Genomic DNA, 16,538 nt, shown 5'->3' with positions numbered 1-16,538 from the left:
AGGCTGCAGGAGGTCTAGACTCCCTCTCCTATAGGAGATTGCCTACAGAATTTGATGACCGACAGGAAATTTTATCCTCGATGGACTGGGTTGGCAGCTCTGTGATGCCACAGCAAGGCCAGGACTAGGGTGAGGCAAGTGAGGTGCCCAGGACACCACATTTAAAGAGGGGCTCGGGACACCTGGGTGGCTCAGTTGGTTAAGCGGCTGCCTTTGGCTCAGGTCATGATCCCAGCGTCCTGGGATGGAGTCCCGCATCGGGCTCCTTGCTCAGCAGGGAGCCTGCTTCTCCCTCTGCCTCTGCCTGCCACTCTGCTTGCCTGAGCTCCCTCGCTCTCTCTCCCTCTCTCTCTCTCTCTGACAAATAAATAAAATCTTTAAAAAAAAAAAATAAAATAAAATAAAGAGGGGCTCACTCTTGGGCACCTGCAAGGGCCTACCCAACCCTAAGAGTGAGTGCCTCCTTCAGTTTCCCAAGGAGCCTCCTCCTCACCCTCTCCTGCCAGCTTGCTTTGTGGAGTTATAGAACATAAAGCAGAAGAGTTTATTAGATAGAAGGTTATCCAGAGGAACAGACCAGAAGCAATGATAAGGCATATGAAAGATCCCTGGAGATTCCTACTTCCCTAGGGGCAGAGGAAGAACCAGATGGAGTCTCAAGGTTCCTTCCAGCTCTAAGGATCCAAGATTTTATCTTCCTACACAAGAGAATCATAATCAAATACATGTGCTTTCTGACACAGATAAGGTTTTCTTACAGGGAGCAGATATAGCTGGGGGAGGTGAGCCAGGAAGGGGGAAGTAGGTGTTGTTCCATAAGTCCCCGGGGAGAACTGGGCTCCAAACTTGCCAACTGGGACATTCTGCCCCCAGGGATGCTTAGCAGATCACGAAGCAAGAGTAATAATTTGTCAGGCCCTCCCTGGCCAGCCTAAGCCCCTACTGCAATCAAATAAAATTGGAATTGCACAGCTGGCCATGAAAAGCCAGATGTTGACCTCAGGAGGCAACCCAGGCCAAGCTAAGGGCGACCAGCAGGGCCTCCACTGCACAGCAACCCCCAGGTTCCCGAATGCCAGGGCCAGGGCCAGGGCCCAGAAAACTGGTCAAGTTCAGAAGACCAGAGAGTTATCAGCCGCACCTCTTCCCAGGAGCCTAGGACATGAGCCCTCCCCAGCACTTCTCCCCCTTCCTTTCCCCAGGACAGCCCACAGGCAGAAGAAAGAAAGTTTTCCCCCTAAAATGCACAACATAGACAACAGCAAGTGTTATTTCTCTCTGAAAGTGCAGAGGCTAAAATTAAAACTCAGAAAAATTATCTGATTCATGTCCCCACCTTCCCCTAAACACTGCCTTCCTTCTCTGAACCACCATAGCCATCCAATGATACCTCCTGAGCTGGGTGGTGACCTCTGATGGTCGTTTATGTCCCTGATCTGTTCTATCTGCTCCACTATCAACAACAAGAGGGCAAAGGTCCTTCATCAACAAATGATTATTGATTGCTACCACTCACCAAGCCCCGAAGGAGACAGACACAAACCCTGCCCACACGGAGGGCGTTTTCTGTCGGCAATGACATGTTCATCTGCATCTCCCCCATAGTGCCTTACACGTTTAGTGGGTGCTTAATAAGTCAGAAGGATCAGAGCAGAGGATTGCACAGCAAGACGGCCTGCAAAATGGAGACAAGCTGGAACTCCACAGTCTAGTCCCTGGACAGACTGATGAGCCGTCCTGGTACCTTCCCTGCTGGGTCAAGTCCCAGAACCTCTCTCCGAGCAACCACCCCCCCGCTGAACGGAAGTGGGCACTCAACACAGAACAGGCCATTGTGCCTGACCTAATGCCAACTGGCCAATTCATAGATGAGGAAGCTGAGGCCCATCTAGGAGACAGAATTAGCCCGAGACCACCCAGGAAGTTAGAGCTAGAGCTGCAACTACACTCCTGTTCCCCAGCTCCCACCTTACTGTGTTTTCTTCTGTTCCATAGTGACCTTCAAAACTGTGTCGTAAGTAAATGCCCATGCAAGCAGCTAGCAGACTTTAAGACAACCTCCGACGAGTTGACCAGGTGCTTTCTGCCCAGAATAAATACTCTCTCATTGGATCACCTCCGTGCCAAGACAGAGGGGGGAGATATTCTGGCCCAAGTCAGAGGACAAGTTGCCTGGAAGCCAAGTTGGACACCCCTCACTGGGAGATGTTTTGGGAGGGCCCATTCCTCAAGCCTGGCCAGACCACGCTTCAGTATAACCCTAAACAGCTGAGCACTCAGAATGGATTCGTTTTACTGTAAAGGGATTAGCGAGGGGTAATCTTACCTTAACTTTTAGACCCACTGTAAGGACAGAGACCCAGGGGATGAGTCCCTGCTACTCCCAACCTCACAGACTCAATGTTTCATCTTCACCACTAATCATTGTTCTCTCTCTCTCTCTCTCCCTCTGCCACCCTTTCCTTCCCTCACACAAGCTAAACGTCTTTCAGTCTCCAAGTCCTCTCTCCCCTCTAGACTGATGCACTGTTCCTTCTACTCAAAGCGCTCCTCCTACTCCCCTATTTCTTCCAGGCCAACCCCACACCCCACCTTCAAGCTCTGCTATAAAAAATCGCTTTCCCCGCAAAGCCTCTTGGAAAGCCCCCACCGTCCCACTAAGTGCAGTCGGGCGCCCGTCCCTTGTGCTCACTGAACCCTTCGATTAAAGGACTGGCCACACCTGAGGCACCTTCTAGTTCGTATTCTCCTCTCCCTGCTCCACCTCCCTCCCCTTCTCAGCCCACACCTGCAGCTTCTCCTCCAGCCCTGCCTGCCTCTCCCTAGGTTACCCTCTGCCTGTTAGTCTCTCTCCTGCCCCTCACCTTATCCTCCCTGTTTCCCACCCTGGACCTCCTGACTTATCTACCGTTTTGAGCCATGGAGATGGCATCTGTCAGGGGGACTCCCTCTGCTAACCCAGAATGGTTCTTTGTGGTGTGGGGCCATGCAGGGTATAATTGAAAACCGTTTCTCACCCGTATGGTGCCAACCTCAGCTCATCTGAAATTCAGATTGACAGCTCCATATCGATTCCCTATTTCCAATTGATGTTGCAACAAGAGAATGAGAATCTGAGCATTGATCTGGCCTTTCTTCCAACAAATCCCTGAAACATGAGCTGTTCCACTGGAGAGAAATCTCGAGACTGGATTGGGAAAAACCACGTCACAGACATGCTCATGTTCCCTCAAAAGATTCCAGACAAATTTAGATGCCAAGAACAAATGTGTGTAAAGGGGGTTGGGGGAGAGGGAACATTACGGACTTATAAAATGATAGTTTAGGGCTAGAAGGACTCTTAGAGACTATTCGAACCCCCTTATTTTGTAGCTTGGGAAACTGAAAGCCACAAAGGGGAGTGGCTCTCTGAAGATCACACATCCCCCACTTCACAGTGTCCCCCTGCTTCCACCCCCCACACCCCGCTTGGAAACCCACTCCTGGATCTTTCCACCCCCTCTTTCATTAGGAGTCAAAACTGAGGTCCTTTAAGTACCAAAGTCTCCCTGTGTGACAAATCTCCAGACACTAAGGTGACTCTGTCCAGTCACTGCAGCTTTTGCCATAAAGCCTTCCCAGCGAGGGACAGACAGCACACTTGGTCCCAGAAGACCTCACTGTCTTTCTGAAATTACTATTAATCAAATCTGTCTCAACCGAGTCTGATTCACTCCATTACATTGCAGTAATCCCTGAAACAATTTGCATCATTTCCAAATACTTTCATAGGGTCAGCAAATCCTCACAATCAAAGGTCTCATTTCTCAGGTTCATCCCCAGCTTCTCTGTTCAGTAGCTCACGGTCTATAAGCAAATGTTCAAGTTCACCAGAGGTAGTGGTTCTAAATGTGCACCAAGGGCTCCTTGATGCATATGTGCTCTGCACAAAAGCACAGAGCACAGATTTACTATAGAGGGCCCTTGAACTAATTCCCTGTGAACTGTGCTTTCTTAAATATAGATGGAAATGTACAATAATTATCAAGTGGAGGTGTATGGCTATTTTGACATTCAAATAAAGACTCTGCATGTATAAAAGAATTAGAGAGATTTTGGTCTTGGGCAGTAAGAGATGGGGTAGTTCACACGGATTATCAGTGAATTATGATTGAACTCTTTCCTTTTCAGCTCTCATTAAAGTCTCAGACAGGTGTTAATGTGTCTCCAGCCTTTTCGAAATCCTTGCTGGTCTTCCCCTGGGACTCTGGGCAGGCCTTGCTTTGTGAATGTTGGTTATCAATAGCGGGCAACTAGAATTTTAGGCTTCTCTTTTTGTTTTGTTTTCACCGCTTTCCCTCTTAGGGGTTATGTCTATTCCGGGAAACAATGGTGCTTTTTCATTTCTAAGTTGTGAAATACCAAGCCCGCTGTTTAAAAAGAGTAAGTTTGAAAGAAGTGAGGTGATTTAAGGAAACATTGTAACTGACGAGGACAGGTGGTGCAGAAACACAGAGTCAAAAATGTGAATGTGATCCCCAGAAAACCCACAGGTACGGGATACCAGCTGGGACTAGCGAATCTCAGAATTTCAAAGAATTCTTCCGTGAATCCCTTGAGGACACAGATCATGGGGCGACCCACAACCCTTTCTTCTCCATGTTTCAGGGTGGGAAGTACAGCTGCAGGATCAGAACTGTCGAGTCAGACTCCTGCTCTGATGCTCCCAGATGTCACAGGGAACCATAAGCTTCCACCACAAATAGTAACCATAGCAGCAAAGTTGTGGATACTCTTCACAGTTTACAAGGCTTTCCCATATGTTGTAGCTTTTGGATGAAGCAGTGCTTTAAAATTTGAGTTCTAAACCCTTCTGTCGTGAAAGTGCTGTGTGACCTGAGGCCAGTTACTTAACCTCTCAGAGTCTCCATGGCCTCGATTCAGCTTCCCGTGCCAGAGCTTATAGGGAGTCAGTGGCCAGGTAACTGAACCGCAAATGCTGCAGACTTGAGAGCTGGGTGACCAGAGGAATCCTCGGCTTGGAGGAGGATTCTGGTATTAAATGGCACATTTTGCTAATAGCAAATGGTAGGGGGCAATTTGGGGTGAATTCATTCTCTCCCAGTACGGCATAATAGGATTCAGGCTTATGAAAGAGGCCTAAGGGCCAAGAGATGGCTGGTGCTCTCCTAGCTGCTGGGAGGGAGTACCATGTTCCCAAATCTTATTATCTGAGAGGAGGGGCTGGAGAGAGAACAGGAGCTTATGAAAGCTTCATAACCACCACTCCTAGAAAGGCTCTAGAAGTGAATTATAGCAGCAGAAAAGTCGTAAATCACCAGTTGGATGCTGTGGTCCCTTTGACTCGTGCCAGAGCCACAGAACAGCCATGAGTCTGGTGCTGAATGGGGAAAAGGCTGGGACTGCGGTACTAACTTAGGCCCACAGCAGGCATCTGGAGAGATCTCCCAGTCACGCAGGGCCAGTGGTGCAGCAGAAAGCAGCAGTGAGACCAGAAGATGCCCCAGACGGGCTCTGAAGTGCTTCAAACACACACACACATGCACACACGTACACATGTACACACCACAGAGCAAGGCAAGAGCAAGACAATATACCAAGTGCCCGCTATGTCCCAAGAACTGTCCTTGGTTGTTTTTCAGCTGTGCTACCTCAGTTACCACTCATGTAAAACCAATGTGACCTATGGGACAACTCAAGTTCAGAGAGGTTGAGTAACTTCCCCAAGGTCACACAGCTTATAAGTAAGTGAGACAGGATAAATTCCAGTCATCTGTTCTCACTGTTTTTGCGCTATCTTACATTACATTTCATAGTACATTTCAGAAGCACATACAGGTAATGCGCATACCACATCCACACAAGCCTTCCACACACTCACACCCTATATCCAACACGTACATCTACTCCACATGTACACACACAGATGCCACACGTAACAACACACTTTCACATGAACAGAGGTATTCACATGTTTGCACATACGTATCTGTGTAACACAATCCATCGCATATCCACAAACACCCCATCACATCCCAGTCCTTACACACATTCGTACCCATCCACTCACTTGTACATATCACACCTAGAAACCTGCCCACATCACACCCTCTCACAAACATCCAGACTCTCTCACACACACACACACATACACACACACACACAAGCAGTAAAATGCATTGTCCCTCATCTTGACAATCATAACGAGCTCCTGAGTATGTGGATAAGGGATCTTCAGGTTAGGTAACATGAGTGTTTAATAATCCTGAAGTGCCTTCTGGACCTGCACAGGAATACCAGATCACTTTCGGTATTCTTCATTACTGGAAATAATAGTCTAATTACTTTAAAAATTGTTAATCCATACATGAATATTTATGAATACCCTACTAACCAGAATATTTGATTAATTAAAGTAACATCGTATTCATTCATTCATTCACTGTGCAGTCACCGAGTATCAATTATGCCTGAGACACCGTAGTAGACACAGCAGGGGATTGAAAGAACAAGTAAACAATAAATAAAAACACCATAATTCCTGGTTTTCAAACACAAGTACAACTATATTACCGGGTAGCATGGTCCAGTGCCTGGTGAGCAAGGGATGTGACAGGAAAGGGGGATGAGGAGACAAGATGGCTCTGGAGTTTGTAGACCTAGACAGTGGCCAAACTCTGGCGCTGTCTGGGGAAGTGGGATCTGCAGGAGCAAGTTCAGAGAGGAAGCTGGGGCATCCCGTTCATGAGATGAATTTGAGGCACGGGCAGGTTTGCAAATGAATAAAGGGGGCTTCTGCGGCAGCCAGGAGGAGACAGACTTGAGAGTCATCCCTTAGAGGTGATCACTTAAACCGTTACAACTGTGAGATCAGAAACAAGCAAAGGTGAAAAACAAGAGCGGTTGAGTGCGGATCTTTAGGGAACACAATATCCTACTTGGCTAGGTGACAGAAGCAACACATCTTATGCAACACATACACACACACACATCTTATGCAACACATACACACACACACACGTGCGTGCACACAGTCATCCCCCTACACATGGCCGTCCCACAGCGTACCAGCTCCTGACAGCGCCGCACACTATGGCTGCACCTGCTCCCAGCTATCTCCTGCTATCATTTCAGGACTAGGAAAGCTCTCTGGCCCAAAGCAACGCAAACGACTGTTCTCGAACCTTTTAGCTTCCAATCTTGACTCTTCTTGGGGATCTGCGCACCTCTGAGAGCATGGCAGGGGGACAGCCACTGTTCGTAGACATCAGTAATTCACGCTACGGCATGAGTGAGGACCTGAAACCGCTTTGTCGCTGGGGGCTGGTGACAGAGACGATGTGGAGCACCCCCTCAGTCCACTCTCAGATCCCCCTGTCTGGACGCACAGAGGCAGGCTGGTTTACTCAGGGACGTCCCTCCGCGTCTTCCGCTAACTGTGCTTCAACGTTCCCAACTGAGCGTTTTCAAAAGCGTATGTTTCGTGAGATGGTGGTCCCCTAAGTATAGGCCTCCAAGCTTGTTAAAGCTTCTGAGAAGACTCGAGGTAAAGATGCCTGATTAAATTTCTGTTCCTGCTTGTATTTGACTCGGGCAACCTTTTTTTTTTTTTTTTTTAATTAGTGGCTGATTCTGAAGAGCAGCTTCGGGGAAAGGCTAGACTATGAGATCTCTGAGAGTCTCTGGATGAGTTTTCCCCCAGACCCGTGAGAGTGCAGGGCCTCCTGGGAAGCTAACCCTTCAACCTCCTCCCCAGGGCGGCCCAGCAGCCCAGTGTGGTTGCACAAAATCCCAGAGAGGAAGCCTGAGAAGGCAGAGGCTTCTCGGCAGCCTCAGACCCACAGCCGCCTGCCAGGGTCCCGTGTTGGCGGACAGCTGGCCAAGTACACAGCTGAACCTGGTCTTTCCTCATTAGGGACACACACTGCCTATTTCTCAGGCTGAGAACACTCTTGGTGGTTCTTGGGTGCAGGCGAGGCTGGTCTGTGAGCTCAGGGTCATCATTAACCCTCTGCTTTCCTCTCTCCTTTCTTAGCCTTGCTGCGTCCAAGGAGGCTGAAGCTGCCCGCTCCGCGCCCAAGCCTATGTCACCCTCGGATTTCCTGGATAAGCTAATGGGAAGAACCTCTGGATATGACGCCAGGATCAGGCCCAACTTTAAAGGTAGAGAAAACTTGCCTTCCAGGGCACCTGGGTGGCTCAGTGGGTTAAGCCTCTGCCTTTGGCTCAGGTCATGATCTCAGGGTCCTGGGATCGAGCCCCCACATCGGGCTCTCTGCTCAGCGGGGAGCCTGCTTCCCCTCTCTCTCTGCCTGCCTCTCTGCCTACTTATGATCTCTGTCAAAAAAAAAAAAAAAAAGTCTTAAAACCTACTGACTCCCTCTGGCATAACGGACAGATAGACAAACATGGAAGGTGGGGAAACAGGTCCACATTTTGCTTCAGGCTCAAACGTATGCTCTGAACTTTGATAAGTCACTTCCCTGTTCTGGGCTTCAGTTCCTCATCTCTGCAGGGATTGAGTGGACGTACCTGTGGGCTTTAAACTATGCTTCATGGAGCTCTCAGCCTTCCACTATGTGCCCGAAAAGGGAGTCAAGGGAATAAGGAGCAAACTCACCCTCGCTTCTCCCCCAAGCTGTACTACTTTTATTTGTTTTAGAGAAGAAACTTCCAACAAAAATTCATCTGCTGGGAGTTCCCAGGGATTAATATATAATTTTGAAACGTTGTATTCTCAGAGTCACGATTTCAAATGGCTACAGAGATTAGGCAGGTCACTTTACTGAGTGAGGTGAGCCAAAAGTAAGGCCAAAGGGGGTTATAGGGACTGTGGAGAAATAGAGGTGCAGACCCCTTGAAAGGGGACAGCCTCTCCTTAGCCCCAGCCTACAGTTACCCTGCAGGAATCAGGGCCCCACATTTCCAGATCATCCGGTATTCTAAGAAGAGCCAGAAATCAAGATTTATGCAAAATTTCCTGATGCCAAAAACATATAAATTTAAACAAAACACGTTTGTGAGCCAGATATGCCCTGTGGGTGACCAATTTACAAATCCTCACCGGAGTGATCTGAAAAGCTTCTTCCAGCTCAGAGTCCTACAAGATCGCGATGTCTGTTACTGGAGCGGATGGGTCCCCTTTGTCCGTGTATGCCCCAGAAGTTGCAGCGATCTCAAGCAGAGCAGAGTTCTGCAGGTGTGGTCTTGGGGTGCTCCTGGGACCCTGCATACTCTGACCTTCCCCCCAGGACCCCTGCAGGGGGGGGATTTCAAGGACTAGCCTAGCCTCCGAAGACTACGAGGACTGCTAGCCTCCAAATCAATTCTTGCTTCCAGATGCCCTTCCTCACTGTTCCTTTTGGCTCAAGTCCAAGAGCAAATAAGGGATGTGACAGCTGGTAACAGCTTCCTAATATTTGCTTACCTTGCTCCCTGTTCCCTAAGTACCCTTCTCAAAGTGCTCTGCAAATGAAGAGTGGTCTGTGAGATGCACTGGGGTTGATTCTTGAGGGCCCACCTCCCACTCCTGTTTACCTCCAGGCTCCCCTGGTCCCTTCTCCTGAGGCCCTATCTTCCAGCATCGTTAGCATTACCCAGGTTCCCTCAAGGACAGGTAAAGACCAAGGTTGCTGCCATAGTGTCTGGACCCCAGCCCTTCACCAGGGTCACAATCTCAGACACCCAGAAGGATCAGGTAGGACACCTGAGTGATGCAGGATGGGGATAGGGGAAAACCAGAAAGCATAGGCTCAGCCAAGGCAGCCACCTATCAGGTCCTAAGGTAGCTGCCAGGTAGGAATGCAGGCCCCGCAGCAGCACGCCTTCGGAGATAAGACTTGAGTCTGGGGTTTTCTGTGAAATCTTCCAAGTTGGCAGCTAAATGATATCTTTTAGAAACACCATTGGCCAAATCGAACACATTCAAGATCTGACCGCCAGGTTACCTCCGGCACTGCCGGCAATTTTCCGAAATTCCGGCCCATCTCGCCCCCTGGTGGGCTCTCTCGGAACTTCATCTGAGTGCTGCAGTCCCGCTCTCCTGAGAAAGGAGAGTGGAACTCGATTGTGTGCGTAGGCATCCAGGGCTCATGTGTTCGTCATCCTTTATGCACAGCACTGCATTTGGCACATAGATGGCCCTCAATAAACCTTTCAACATGGAATGAATGAACGAATGAACCAAAATCTATGCTAAGGCTTAGAACAGTTAAGTGACTTTCCCAAGGGATGCCATCAAGACTAGGGATTTTCACTCAGTTAACTACATTCACTTCTTTGTCTAATGCTAGTGATTTGTTTATTTATTTAATCATTCATTTATTTACTTACTTACTTGCTTAGAAGTGGACAGTTTTAAGATATAAACTTGCACCCAGACTATAAAGTTATTGAATCAGGGCCCTTCTCCTCCCCAGTCTTAGAGATTTACTTTGAACATCTGGGCCCCAAATCTACAGGACTAGATAATGTCTTAGACTTTTCCCAAATCTGCAGCATCTCTACCCACTTTGGTGCCCTCCAAGTCAGGCTCTGAGCAAGGTACATCTTTCTGGAACACCCTCTACAGCCCCTACCCGACCTCACTGCCCGGGAAATGGGAAGCAAGGTTTCTCTGTTCTCCCTCATGGTAAGAGCTGAAATGTTGGCATGAGGGTTCTCCTGCCCCTAAGTCCTCTGGTCCCTTCACACTTCCACTCAAAGCACAAATAGGATTTCCAAAAGCCCCATACAAACCACAGAGCTCCCAAAAAGGCCGTGTAGATAAGGCCCTGTGACCCTAACACAGAGGAAGAGGCCTACATTGTTTGAAAACTCCATGGAGTGATTAATCACTCAGCAGTTCCCTTCAAGCACCAGAAAACTTGCCTGCTCTTGACTCTCCTGAAGACGAAGTGGCAGGAACAGCAGCCTCAGTCTGCAGAGCACAGTGGCAGTACAAACCAGAACACGGAAGGAAAGTGCGCAAAAACTGGAGTCCAGTCCTTGCACGGCTGACCAGACAGTGCAACCCAAAGGCCATCCCTTGACACACCTGGGCCTCTGTTTCTGCATCTATAAAACAATCCAGTAGGACGTAGGCCCTTCTAGCACTGATAGTCTGTATCTTTCTTAAGACTTTGTGTAGGATAATGGCTCCCAGGATCAGGGACCCAGCCTAATACCAACACATACACAAAAGCAAAATTAAACTTTAATATTTAATGAAATATATACATTATCCTGCTGCCAAAGGCAGCCAGATTGTAATTTTCTTGAGGATAATTTAATTTCAGATTTATATCAATGAACCGCACCTCCCCATGGGGTCCCTTTTGCTGGCGCCCTCTCACACACATAAATCAGGATCTAATTTATATGGGAGTCACAGCACTTGCAGGGCCTGGGTGGGAACTCTGAGTGCGTCATTTCGAGGCACGGGCAGTAACTCTTTGGAGCATCTTAATGGTATGAGACCAAATGAAAAGAAAAGCCTGGGTCTGAGTCTAAATGAGGTGGGGGGGGGATTTTTTTTAATGGGTCTTTGTTTAGGTGGAAGTGACGAGGAGGCAGATTTCCACTCAGCATAAGGGAAATTTTTTAGCAGAACAGAAGTAACCAGCTATGGAAAGAGCTGCGGACTATGAAATGAGTTCCCCGCTGTCAGAGGTGCTCAAGCACTCAGCCTTGAGCAGGCAGCTCGTGCCACTCTAGCATTGGTCCCTAAACTTGGCTGTGCATGAGAATCACCCCTGTCGCTTGTTAAATAATACATTCTGGGCTAAGCTCCCATGATTCAGGTTCACTGGGTCTGGGATCGGGCTGAGGAATCTGCAATTTAAATGATTACCCAGGGGTGCCTGGGTGGCTCAGTGGGTTAAGCCTCTACCTTTGGCTCAGGTCATGATCTCAGGGTCCTGGGATAGAGCCCCTCTCTGCTCGGCAGGGAGCCTGTTTCCCTGCTTCTCTCTCTCTGCCTGCCTCTCTGCCTACTTGTGATCTCTGTCTGTCAAATAAATACATAAAATCTTTAAAATAAGTAGATAGATAGATAGATAGATAGATAGATAGATAGATAAATGGTTCCCCAGTGATTCTACAGCAGTTTGGGAAGAAATTGATGAGGTGACCCTTAAGAAATCCTTCAGTCCCCAAATCCTATAACCTCGTAGTTCACATGGATGGCTTCCATAAGGGAATTCCAAACCAAAGGAGCTCAGAGTGTCTACCCAGATCCAGAGCTAGTCTCCCAGACTGATGGGGAAATTGTGACCTAGAAATGGGAAGGGGCATGCCTGAATCGGACTGCCCATGAATATCGGAGCTGTGTCGAAAACCCACAGAGTCTGGCACTCCCTTGGAGGGAAAGCCTGGATTCCCACCACAAGACTGGGTCCCTTCCTACACACCAAGATTTCTGAAAAGAAGGAAACTTTGACTGAGTTTGGGTAAAATGTTTGGGCTGCTCTTTAAAGAGGGGCAGAGAGGAGTGGATCACAGAGGACACAAAGACATCTGCTTCCTTCTCTCCAAAATCAGAAAACTTGGGTGTGAGTCCTGGCTCCACCACCTGCTGGCTAAATAAGCCTAAGTAAGTTATTAAAACTCTCAGCTCCGCAGCAGAGATAGTGATTTCCTCCTGGCCCCCTCAGGACCTCATGAGGATCAACAAGAAAGCAGGCCTGAAAAATTTCACAGATTGCATATTGCAATCTCCATGTGAAGGATTATGAGCTATTATCCAAGTCTTACCAGCCTTCAAGGTCAGCTCAAGGTTTATTACCTTCAGGAGATCTTTCCTTATGCCTTGCTCTCCAGAACCTCTCTTAGACCTAGACTCCTACTGTTCATAGCAATCTTACCCATAGTCTCACACCCCTCTCTGGTTACTTTTTTTTTTTTTTTTAAGATTTTATTTATTTATTTGACAGAGAAAGATCACAAGTAAGCAGAGAGGCAGGCAGAGAGAGGAGGAAGCAGGCTCCCTGCCGAGCAGAGAGCCAGATTCGGGTCTCGATCCCAGGACCCTGAGACCATGACCAGAGCTGAAGGCAGAGGCTTTAACCCACTGAGCCACCCAGGCACCCCTGGTTACTTTTATTTTTTTTTTAAGATTTTATTTATTTATTTGACAGACAGAAATCATAAGTAGGCAGAGAGGGAGAGAGGGGGAAGCAGGCTCCCTGCTGAGCAGAGAGCCAGATGCTGGGCTCGATCCCAGGACCCTGAGATCATGACCTGAGCCAAAGGGAGAGGCTTAATGCATTGATCCACCCAGGCACCCCCGCCCTCTCTGGTTATGTTATATTGGACCCCTCGTTAGCTCATGGGGAAGCCCAGTGCTTAAAATCCCGCATTCTACCACTCTGTGACCTTGAGCATGTCCCTTCCTCTCTCCGAATCTCTTTCTTCCAAGTACAGCCAGTCATCAGCTTTGGAATTAGAGAAATCTGAACTCCAACTCTGGCTCAACCACTTACTAGCTGTGTGGTCATGAGCAAATAATCTCTCGGAGCCTTTGTTTGCTCATCGACAAAATGGAGGTAATAACTGTATCTTCTTCTGGAGTTGTGGTGAGGATATGAGATAGTATCGGTAACACTCTCAGGACAGCGGCAAACCCTGTAATACTCAGTAGTAGGTAACTGCTACAATTAATAGTATCAAATGAAGAGATTGGGTTTCAACTGGACAGAGGTCCCCTAACAATGAGATCCCAAAGAGCAAATATGCCTCCATGTCTTTCCTACCTTTTGCAGTAGAATTCAAATAGCTTGCCTGGAAAGTATTTAATAAAGACTTACGGACTTCCCTTGAGGTTCCCTCTGGATTCCTCAGCTGGTAATCCCCATCTATGCCCTTTCAGGCAATCTTTCTTGGTTCATAAGTTCAAGGCAAGGAACTTGCTGTTCCTTGCAATTCCCAAGATGGCTTCCAAATGCTGGAGCCATAAATACATTTCAGCCACAAATTAGAAGGCAGCTGATGGGGTTTGGGGAAGGGATTTCAGCCATATGGCAGGACGATGAATCATCCTATGTTAATGAAAGTACATCCTAGCTCAGCCTCTGGTGTTCTGTACCTGGTGCTCACTTGGGGACCAGGGAATCTGGCACAGTCATGTGGCTGGGAGTCCCCTGCTGCTCAGAGGTGGGGTGGAGGGCAAGCAAGTGTCTCCTCCACCAAGAGGGAGCCATCCCTGAAGTCAGTGTTCCAAGAAGGGTCCTGTCCTGTGGGTTTCTTCCTGGCCGTGGAGCTAAGCAGGAAATCTCTCTTGATTGGCAGGTCCCCCGGTGAACGTGAGCTGCAACATTTTCATCAACAGCTTCGGTTCCATTGCAGAGACAACTATGGTGAGTGAGTCAAAATATAGGCTGCTATTTCCTGCTGGGGACGTCTCACTCCCAGAAGTATGTCCCCTCTGCACTGGGCTCCCCTGAGCAGGTAGGAAATCTGGTATTTTTTTCAGATCTCTGGTGCGTACTGTGCGACTTGGGTATTATTACTGTCTTACTCAGTGTTCTGGGTGAAGACATCCATCTGCAAATGGCCAAAGAGCTAGCAGGGCTAGTGCACGCCAAATACCCAGGACCACAGACATAAAATTAAGGCAACAGGCTGAAGTTTTATATGAAAAGAAAATGTTGGGACTCTGGGTGGCTCAGTCGGTTAAGTGTCTGCCTTCGGCTCAGGTCATGATCTCAGGGTCCTGGGATGCAGTCTCACATCAGGCTCCCTGCTCAGCAGGGAGTCTGCTTCTCCCTCTGCCTGCTGTTCCCTTTGCTTATGCTCTCTCTCTCTCTGACAAATAAATTAATAAAATCTTTTTTAAAAAATGGAAAAAAGAAAATGTAAAGAGCTACTTATAAGTTTACAATTCAACTGTGCAAGAGCGGAAGACTGCTTCTAGAAGCCTCAGTGGGTCTATTGGGTTGATTTGAGTCCTCTTTATGCTTTTGTGTGTATTTCAACATTCTCATTTTAAAAAGTTTAAAATAAATCACTATACTGGAAAAAAAGACCAGAAGGGAAAAATATGAAAACATTAATAGCAATTCTCCCTGGACTGCAGACTTACAGATAATTTTTAATTTTCTTCTTTCATTCTTTCCCTATTTTTTGAGTTTCTGCAAGGAGCAAATATTGCATTTGTGATTATAAATACTTTACCACTTTAAAATTTTTTCCCAATCCTTGAAAACAAAGGAACAACAAAAAATCAATTGTACTGGTTTTGAAAGGAGTGATCGAACATGTGAGCAAGTAATTAGAGCTGCCTAAAGTCATCGCTTTATGAGCCAAGTGAGAGCAGGCAGCCAATCACCAAGTCCTTGTTACTGTCACCAAGACAGATGTTACTGCCAGGAAGTCCATTTCTGGACATCCACCCATTTCTGGACATCCCACTACCCCTAGTCAAGTTCAGGCTCCCATGGGACTTGCTCACGTTACTGCAAAAGAGTTTTAAATCTCATCCGGCCCCACTCCAAGCCCTCTTTCTCACACATTGGTCTTCCTGAAATACAGATCCAACCACACCATTGTCCTGTTCAGTGCCTCCCTGGTGTCTCCCCGTCACTTTCATTAAGCCCCAATTCCTTTGCAAATCTTAGAAGACCCTCGGTGATTCTGCTCTGCCTCACTTCTTCTCTCTCTCACATCCTCTTCTGGATAATGGAAAGGCCTAGAGTTCTCCAAACAGGCATGTCTCTGTGCTGATGCCATGGAGGATTCTGCCTAGAGCACCACACCGCCCTCCTTCCCCTACTGACTCCTTCCTATTCTCCTCTAAGTCTATACTGGAATTACCTGCAGAAGCAGCTGGCATACTTTCACACCTGTGTACACGTGTGAGCTCACCTGCATTCTTGACCCAAGGCTACAATGAGTTCTTTCCACCCATTCTCGTGATACATTTTACAGTGTCCGTAGTAGCACTTACCACTCCGTAAGTAACATGGAACACGGTTAACGGTCTGCTTATTCATCCCTGCTCTCGCTACCATGTAACTTAGTGCTGGGGTGCAATCTTGTCTCATTTCCTGTGTCAACCTCAGCAGCTGGCACAGTGATTTAATAACATGTGCTCGGTGACTTTTTAAGATAAATAAACCAAACATCAAGTAGGGTCTGTTGATTCACACAATTATTTGGTCCTAAACGTTTATGGAGATTAGATCTAATCTTTCAATCCCAGACTGGCAAAAATCACTGAGCTCTCTAGGTCATGGGGCAAATGGTCCAAAATCTGTCCTTTTGCAAAGAGGCCTGTCTTGATAGGGTCAAGTCGACCCTGACTGCATCAAAGGACAACTGAGCAAACTCCCTAAAATTTAATAGGCCTATTATCTCCAAACGGAGATGATCCCACCTATTGACTAGGAACAAGCATGGCTGCCTTTCATTGGTATCCAGGTCAAAAAGCCAAGTTTTCCCACACTTCAGATGGATGTCTTGAGAGCTCCTAATGCTTTTCTTCTTATCCCTCCCGAATCAGAAGCACATTATTCATATGCTCTGTGTGGTGCGTGTTGACACTTCCATTCTTCTTCTGGAAT

General features: G+C 47.6%; 1 protein-coding gene across 2 annotated transcripts in view; it reads left to right on the top strand.

Annotated features, from left to right (window-relative positions):
- GLRA1 (glycine receptor alpha 1) overlaps positions 1-16,538 on the top strand; it is an 81,241-nt gene that overhangs the window by 24,348 nt on the left and 40,355 nt on the right. For both annotated transcript variants that reach the window (XM_032851615.1, XM_032851614.1), the window contains exons 2-3: positions 8,036-8,163; positions 14,266-14,333. In XM_032851615.1, coding sequence (XP_032707506.1) covers positions 8,036-8,163; positions 14,266-14,333 — 196 coding nt within the window. The remainder of the gene's footprint in view (positions 1-8,035; positions 8,164-14,265; positions 14,334-16,538) is intronic.

Source organism: Lontra canadensis, unplaced genomic scaffold, assembly GCF_010015895.1.
Source record: "Lontra canadensis isolate GAN:19392208 unplaced genomic scaffold, GSC_riverotter_1.0 scaffold5, whole genome shotgun sequence".
NCBI lineage: Eukaryota > Metazoa > Chordata > Mammalia > Carnivora > Mustelidae > Lontra > Lontra canadensis.
This window is presented reverse-complemented; position numbering and strand designations above follow the sequence as displayed.